Below are 8,603 nucleotides of genomic sequence, written 5' to 3'. Positions count from 1 at the left end.
TAGTAATCTTTCTTGTCCTCTATCTTGTACTGTGCTGAGCATTTCTAGAATTTCTGGTTCAAAAGTTGGGCACATTTTGAACCTTCACAGACCTTGCCAAATAGCCTTTTGAAAAGTTCGTGCAAGTTTATACTCCTACTAATGAATGAAGATACCCTTCCTAATCCTTTCTGTCATATTTTTATTTTATTTTATTTATTTATTTTTGGTAGAAAGGATGTTTCATTTATTTATTTATTTTAAAAATTTTCCTCATTCTTTTCTTTGTTTTCAGTACTTTATTTTTAAAACTTTCTGTTTTCTTTTTTTAAAAGATCTTATTTATTTGAGAGAGAGAGTGAGTGAGAAAGAGACAGCATGAGAGAGAGAGAGAGAGAGAGAGAGAGCGGGTGGGGGGCAGAGGGAGAAGGAGAAGCAGACTCCCCGCTGAGCCGGAGCCCAACATGGGGCTCGATCCCAGGACCCTGAGATCTGACCTGAGCCGAAGGCAGATGCTTCACCGACTGAGCCACCCAGGCGCCCCTCGAGCACCCTTTCATATGTTTACTGGCCAATTGGATATCATCTTTTGTGAAGTATCTGTTCAAATCTTTTTCTAGTTTTTCTATGAGATTGCCTACATTTATCATCTTGATTTTTAGGAGTTCTTTATGGTTTCTATAGAATAAAAGTCCTTTGCTAGAGATAGCTATTGCAGATATCTCAGAGAAAACTTTTTGGAAATTATTAAACAGTAGCCTCTCTCTGAAGAATATTCCCTTCATCTTAAAATATATCATCATTTAAATTTCTATCAAACTGATTGAATGGAAGGATGCAGTTACAGGGATCGGTGTCATTTGAGGATGTGGCTGTGGACTTCACCCAGGAGTGGAATCATCTGGAATCTTCTGATAGGACACTTTACAGAGCTGTGATGCTAGAGAGCTATAGTCATTTGGTCTCTGTGGGTGAGCACAGCTTCCCTGAGTAATTCACAGTGTACCAGATAGGATGACTTTCCATCTCTGAAGTGTTTCAATACTTTGACCTCAAGTTCCAGGGATTCAAGATTCCTAATCCCTCTTAGACTGAATAAGGTGTTTGTATTTTCATCTCTCGTGTGAAATTTATACTTATTAAAATGTAACTTCCTAATTACCTTGAGGCCGTGAAACCCACACGGATGTGCCTAAGTCATCTATCATTTCCATTACAGGGTATCCTGTTACCAAACCAGATGTGATCACCTGTTTGGAGAAGAGAGGACTCCGGATCATAGAGAAATTCCAAGTTCGAGTTATACAGGTAAATAAGAAACGGACAGATGGAGATGATGAGTAAGACCCCAGTGGGTGCATGAGGGCTGGACGTCTTTAAAAGCTGAGAGATATCTTCCTTAAGGACATGACATTTTTTTTGCTAACTCCAAATTGTTAGTTTTGTGAGCTGTCTCATGGTAATCTTGGGAATGAAATGGTAAGGAACTGGACTACAATCTGCCTCATCCTTCTACTTATTCTCTTGGTCACCTCAGTTGTTTTCAGCCTTCCTTTTTTTTTTTTTTTTAAGAGAGCGAGAGAGCAAGAGAGAGCGAGCACGCATGCACGCATGAGCATGTCGGGGCAGGGCAGAGGGAGAGGGAGAGAATCCCAAGTAGGCTCCATGCTCAGTGTGGAGCCTGACATGGGGCTCGATCTCATGACCCTGAGATCATGCCCTGAGCTGAAACCAAGAGTCGGATGCCTAATCGACTGAGCCACCCAGGCACCCCATTTTCAGCCTTCCTGAAAGGCTCTTCTATTTGAGTCCCCTTCCTCCAAATCCTGGATCTACTACCTTTTCAAAATCCCTTTACCCTACTCACGGCTCTCTAAACCTATTTTCACCTTCTCTCCTCCATTTTGAGGTATTTTTCTTAATCAAAGTCACTGATACTTATCATTACTTTCTTGTTCCAATTTCTGTCAGAGCAATTTGTGCTTTCTTTCCCTCAAGCTCAGAGTATAGGAGACATGTAATTTGAATTTCTTTCTGACTGGTATCTAGACCTAAAAGAAAATAAGTCAACCTTATCAGAGGTCTGCTTCTAACAAAAGGTATATTCACAGGGAATGGTTTATTATTCTTCTTTCTGGAAGTCTGCCAAGTTGACCAGCTTGGCATCAGAAAAACCAAAATAGACACCTGAGGCAAGCTACATCGATTAGAGAGAAAAATGTGACTAAGGAGTGAGGTCATGAAAATAATGGATTTGTAAACCCACTTCCACAGAGCACACGGGTGGTTTCTGCATTACACACACTCTATATATAGGACTCCTATGGGAAAAGTTTTTTTTTTTTAATTTTTTATTTAGGGACACCTGGGTTGCTCAGTCGGTTAAGTATCTGGCTTCGGGTCAGGTCATGATCCCAGGGTCCTGGAATTGAGTCCCATATTGGGCTCCTTGCTCAGCGGGGAGCCTGCTTCTCCCTCTGCCTGCAGCTCTCCCTCTCTCTGTCAAATAAATAAAAAAGAGACAGAGAGAGAGTGCACACAAGCAGGGGGAGTGGCAAGCAGAGGGAGAGGGAGAGGCAGACTCCCCGCTGAGCAAGGAGCCTGATGTGGGCTCGATCCCAGGACCCTGGGATCATGACCCGAGCTGAAGGCAGATGCCCAACCAACTGAGTGCAGTCAAGATTTTGGCTTTTTTTCTATGTGTGGACCTCCCCCCTTTCTGGGCTTGATCATGCAGTCTTCCTGGAAATGCTATGAGCTACCTGATTGGTTTTTAGATCTACTTTTTACTTAAATTCAGCAGAGTTTATTTTTGCTGCCTTTTTTTTTTTAAAGATTTTATTTATTTATTTGACTGAGAGAGACACAGCGAGAGAGGGAACACAAGCAGGGTGAGTGGGAGAGGGAGAAGCAGGCTTCCCGCCGAGCAGGGAGCCCGATGTGGGGCTCAATCCCAGGACCCTGGGATCATGACCTGAGCCGAAGGCAGACGCTTAATGACTGAGCCACCCAGGCACCCCTATTTTTGCTGCTTTTGATGAATACAGGAATCAGTACCTAGAGTGATGGCACCCTTTATGGATCCCCAGGGAAATGTGAAATTTGGCCATCTAGGCTGGTTGGGGCTGAAGGCAGGAGAAATCAAACTGGCATGATGGAAGGGGGCTCGGTCATTCTCACACTGGTGGATATCTGCTTTAATGATCATCTGTGCTTACCCTGGATGAAGTAAACACTGAAAACAAGGCTTTGGGTAGCTGAATATCCACCCCCAATCAAAAAGTACAAAAGACATGAGGGACTGCTTCCTCACAGTGGTGGCTGCTTCTGATGGGGCTGGTACAGAGAGAAAGAAAGGCAAGTTTAAATTCCTAAATTCTCTGCCCAAGACACAGACCCAAATCCAGGCATTCTATAAGAAAGAAATTACTACACTGTGCATCCATTGAATTCCTGGCCTAAATTCCCACTCTGTCATTCGAAATTTAGGATTAATTGTGAAAGAGGGAGTGGGAGGCCGAGTGTCAGAATAGGGAGATATGGGAGGATGTGGGAGAATGTGAACACTTTAATTCCCACTGAGTATCCTGTGTAAGCTGAAACCAATCTTATTTTCCCTGGAGAGACTGTATCTACCTTAATTGAAGACCTTGTAGTGACTTCTACTGAGAGTGATGCTTTTTAAGGAAAGCCAATTTTCATAGCCCCTCATCCCACCCTTCCATCTCCAGACCTATAACTGCCTTGTGCACCAAGCACTTTATGTGCTTTCCAAACATTCAGTCATTTAATTCTCCCAACAATCCCATGAAATAGTTGCTACCATTATCATCCTCATTTTGCCAAGGAGGAAACGGAGGCCCAGAGAAATGAAATGCCTTGCCCGGCGCAAGAGAGCTCCTAAGTGGTAGAGATGGTAGAGAAGCTATGCTCTTACCTTCACCCCGAGCGATATGGTGTCCCTGATTAGAGCTTTGAATGTATGCGGGAAGTGATTACATGGGGGTTCCTCCAGGCATTGGAAAAATGAAGAGAGTTAGGCATCAGAGGACTCTTGCATTGCTTATAGATACCGTTCTTTATTAAATCCACAGAAGAAAGAAAAGAAAGGAAAAGAAAATTTCTACTTCTGGGAAACTGAATCATGAATTATTAGTTTTCTTTGAGACAGCTTTGTCATGCATATTGCATTCCTTGAGCCATTCAGATAAATCATGGCCAGAACAGTGCCGGGTCCATGAATCCCTGGGAAATGAAGGGAGAGAAGGAGGGTGAAGTGGACAGGCTGATAGGGTGGCAGTGCCACTATCCCCGCTGCCCAAGGTCCAGGCCGCCCCTATGAACTTACCAAGCAGTCATACCATTCCCTGAGGACACCACCTTCCCGGCACACAAGGTATCATCCAGAATATGGCGGTTGAGCAGGTCTATGGGGGGAGGGAAGAAAGGGATATAGTGATCTGGTGCACTGGGGACAGGGTGACAGTGTATGGTAGGCCCAGGGGTTCTGCATTCCTTGGAGCCTGAATAACTTCAACTACTACATTGACTGATTCTAGATGACCTTGATTCACTTGTCGGCTGGTTATGAACGACCTCAACCGCCATTTTGGCTGGTTCTGTAGAACCTTAACTCACGTTGACAGATCCTGGATGATCTTTTTTTTTTTTTTAAGATTTTATTTATTTATTTGACAGAGACACAGTGAGAGAGGGAACACAAGCAGGGGGAGCAGGAGAGGGAGAAGCAGGCTTCCCGCCGAGCAGGGAGCCTGATGCGGGGCTCGATCCCAGGACCCCGGGATCATGACCTGAGCTGAAGGCAGACAGCTAATGACTGAGCCACCCAGGTGCCCCCAGATCCTGGATGATCTTGATTCATTTTGCCTGGTTATGAATATCCTCAACCATCATATTGCCTGGTCCTAACAACCTCAAACTCTATGTTGGCCAGTTCTGGATGACTTCAGTTGTAATTTTGTGTGGTTATGGATGATCTCAACTGCAACAGCAGCTGGTCTGACATCACCTTAACCACCAGGTCGGCTGGTTGGGAAGCTACTCAGCTGCAAGTTTGGTCAGTCTTGGTGACTTCAAACACTGTGTTGTCCGGTCTTGGATAACCTCAACTGCCACTTTGGTTACAAATGACCTCAGTCTCCATGCTGGTTAGTTCCATTCAACCTCAGGTATCATGGTGCTTGGTTCTAGATGATCCCAACTGCTCAACCAGGGTGACCTTCACTGGCATTCTGACTGGTTAATGATCTCAACTGCCATATTGACCAGTCCTGGACAACCTCAGTTGCCATTTTGACCAGTTACAAATAATTCCAACCTCCATGTTGACCATCCCAGGACCTCAACTTCCATTATAGCTGATCCTGGACTACCTCAACTTCCATGTTGGCTCAAAGTGAACAACCTTAACCTTTATTTTAGCTAGTCTTGAGAAACCTTACTATTCATGTTACCCTGTTCTAGACAGCTTCAACCTCTGTGGTGGCTAGTCTTGGACAACCTCAACCTTCAAGCTGGCCAATCCTGGGTAACCTCTTCTGTTACTTTAGCAGGACTTGGACATCCTCAACCTCCATTTGGCCTGGACCCTAATAACCTCAGTCCCCATTTTGGTCTATCTTGGACAACCTCAAGCACCATTTTGGCCAACCCCGAACAACTACCGCTATTAAATTTTGTCCTCAATACCACCACAGTCTTGTCTGGAAAGCTCTCTCCTTTCTGCACAGATAACTCCTTATTTCTGTTCCTACAGCCAGATAATGTGTTTCTTCCCTCAGGGCCTGAACAACCTCAACACCAAATCAGGACAATCTCCCCCTCCATTCCACATGGAGGTAAGTTTCCGGTTTTCTGAGTCCCCGAAAACTGCAGCCTCCATTCTCGGGGAGGTATAGGACTTCTGAGCCCTCCTGACCTGGACAACATCTCAGCGTAGTTGGTAAGGATACGGGATGGATGGTGTCTCTAACAGCCCAGGCAAATGTGCTCTTTTCCTTGTCATTTTTCTGCTAGTTACTGGAGGTTATGGCTTAGGCAACCTTGAACTCTGTGTGTTGGGCAGTGAGGCCAGGCAGGGCTTCGGGGTGTCCCCAGTGCTGCCTCACCTGGACACTCGATGTGACAGAGGTTCTGGGTGGGTGTAATACCATCGTTACACCACTAGGTGGAGTTCAGCTGGAAAATGCCGTATTTGCTGCTGCGGTCAGGATTGTGGCCCACGAAGGAGGTGTCAAAGCCACTCTCATAGTGTGCCATGCACAGCCCTGGGGCAGGGAGGGGGTAGGTAGGAGGTAGGCATGAGTCCTGGGACTAGGGGATGGTAGGATAAGGGGAGGGGACAGGGATCGTTGTCATCCCAGTTGTGGGGCTGGTGATCTTGGTTTGGTGGTGGTGGTGGTGGTGGTGATTCTGGTGAGACACGAGGGATGGCGGGGTGATAGTATTCGTGATGACTTTGATGGTAGTGATGGTGTTGCTGGTAGACATGGGGGTGATGGTTGTGAAGGCAGTGATGGTAAGGACATTAGAGTCCATCAGTCAGGGGATGGCCGAGAGGATCATGCCCTGGCCTAGGGAGGTCATAGATGAGAAGGGGGGCCTGGGTCTGAGTGTGGTGGGCAGCTCGGGGTGTGGGTGGGACTTGGGGCAGCTGGAGTCTCACAGTCTCCAATGCTGTAGCCCTTGAAGCCATTGAGGCCCACCTTCTTCAGCTTCATTGCCAGTTCACAGCATTCATAGATCTTCGCATCCACGGCGGCGACCATCAGTGTGGCCAGAGTCACCACCACAGTGACCCAGGTCTGCATTCTAACATGCATAGGCCCTCCTAGCCAACTCTTCGCTCCAGACTCAAATGCTGTCCTGTTCAGAACTAGGGGCATTCTGGACCTCTGGGCTCTATGAGCAAATACCATGTAATAGATTCTGGAACACAGAAGCCAGAGGGCTCACTGTCTTTCCAAGCGCCACCTCTGTTAGAGACGGACACACAAGGGAAAAGAAAGATACTGACCTATGCACAAAGATGGGAGGAGGCAAAACCAGGGAGAAACCCTGAGATGTCAGAAAGAGATGCAGGAAGAGAGGGGCTGGAGACTCAGAGATAGGACTCAGGCCCTGGGCCTCACGATCAGCCCATATTCCCCCACTTTCCTTAACACAGTGCCACTCCACTGTTTTTAATCATGCTCCACCACTTGGTTCCCTCCATTTCCACTCACTCTGCCCCTCGTCACCTCCATTCCCCCCCACTCTGCTCAGCAGCCAGCTCTGTTCACTACATTGTGCCTCCTACCACCTCGATTTCTCACGCTCTGCACAATATGGCCACCATGCCCTCGCCTTCTGCCCCTCGTTACCTCCATTTACCCATTCTCGGCACCTCCTTCACTTCACTTACTATGCACAGTTCCACGCTAATTTCCTGGAATCTGGCCCACGTTCACCCCATTCAATCACACTCTGCCCTCCGTTACATATTATACACGACACACAACATAGAGATGCGCCCTCTCCTGTTGCTTCACCTCCATTCTTGTTCCAGCTTTTCATCCCTACCCCCCCCCCCCCCAGTTCACTTACACTGTCTCTGGGCCACTACCCTTCGTTCACGCTGGGCCTCATATTGCCACAATTCCTTAACCCTCTCCTTACATGGCCCCAATTCTCTCATGTCGTATTCCTTCACCTCCATTCACTCTCAGACTCTCGTTTTCTACTTTTCCCCTCCACTTCTTGACACCGCACGAAGTGACTCCCGTTCACTCTCACGTGGCCCACGCTTCAGCTTGCTTCATGGACTCTGGGCCTCACTCTCTCCCTCACTCTCTCTCTTGCGGCCCTTTCTTCACCTTTATTCTCTCCAGCGCTGCTCCCATGTTTACCCCCATTCCCCGTATTCCTCCCAAACACTAGCCCAAGTTACCTGCAGATTCTCATTCTCTGCTTGCTCAGCCCCATTCCTCACTTTCTCTTCATTGACTCCATTTACTCTCACTCACTCACTGCCTCTCATTCATCGAAATGATCTCATTCATTGAAACTCATTTCCTGTGTGACCCCTGTTCCCTCTTACCACCCCGTTCTGCGCCTGATCTCATGTCTAGTTTCCGTTCATTCAGTCACACTCTGCCTTGAATTCCCTGGGCCCCATGTTCCCCCACTTTATTCACTTGGGGCCATGTGACCTTCGTCTTTCCCTTTGGCTCACAATACCCACAGTGACTCACCTTCTTCTCTTTGCTTCTCTTCTCTCTCACTCTGCCCAACAGGCACATGCGGCAGCTCCTTCACCTGGACTGATTGATACCGGGATCCCTGGACATGCCTGGAGCCCCGCATCACCCCTATCTAATCCCAGTCTGCCCCTCATTCACCTCTAGCCACTCCATTTCTCCCTTAGAGTGTCGCCACTCGAAACTCAGCCTGATTCACATACTCACATTCTACCATGTATACGTCTTCAGTCCCTCTTCTGTCCCTTGTACTCCCCATTCTTCCCTCCATGCCCCACATTACCTCCATTCACTCCCACATTCCCCCTAAATTCACCTCTCTCACTCTTAACATGCCCCATAAACCATCGTTTATTCGCACTCTGG

The 8,603-nt window shown here is 47.1% G+C and overlaps 1 protein-coding gene across 1 annotated transcript; it reads right to left on the bottom strand.

Moving 5' to 3' along the window:
- Positions 1–4,031: 4,031 nt before the first annotated feature.
- On the bottom strand, positions 4,032–7,546 carry LOC123846088 (sperm acrosome-associated protein 5-like). The gene is given in 4 exon segments (XM_045877158.3): positions 4,032–4,224; positions 4,328–4,406; positions 6,108–6,266; positions 6,665–7,546. Coding segments are annotated over 4 exon segments (594 nt in total). The 5' UTR covers positions 6,918–7,546; the 3' UTR covers positions 4,032–4,121.
- Between the last annotated feature and the right edge of the window lie 1,057 nt (positions 7,547–8,603).

This window comes from Mirounga angustirostris, unplaced genomic scaffold (assembly GCF_029215605.1).
Source record: "Mirounga angustirostris isolate CCGP_5_RB_7025 unplaced genomic scaffold, mMirAng1.0.hap1 SCAF_11, whole genome shotgun sequence".
In the NCBI taxonomy this organism is placed as follows: Eukaryota; Metazoa; Chordata; class Mammalia; order Carnivora; family Phocidae; genus Mirounga; species Mirounga angustirostris.
Note: the sequence above shows the minus strand (reverse complement) of the source record. Positions and strands in the feature narration are given on the sequence as shown.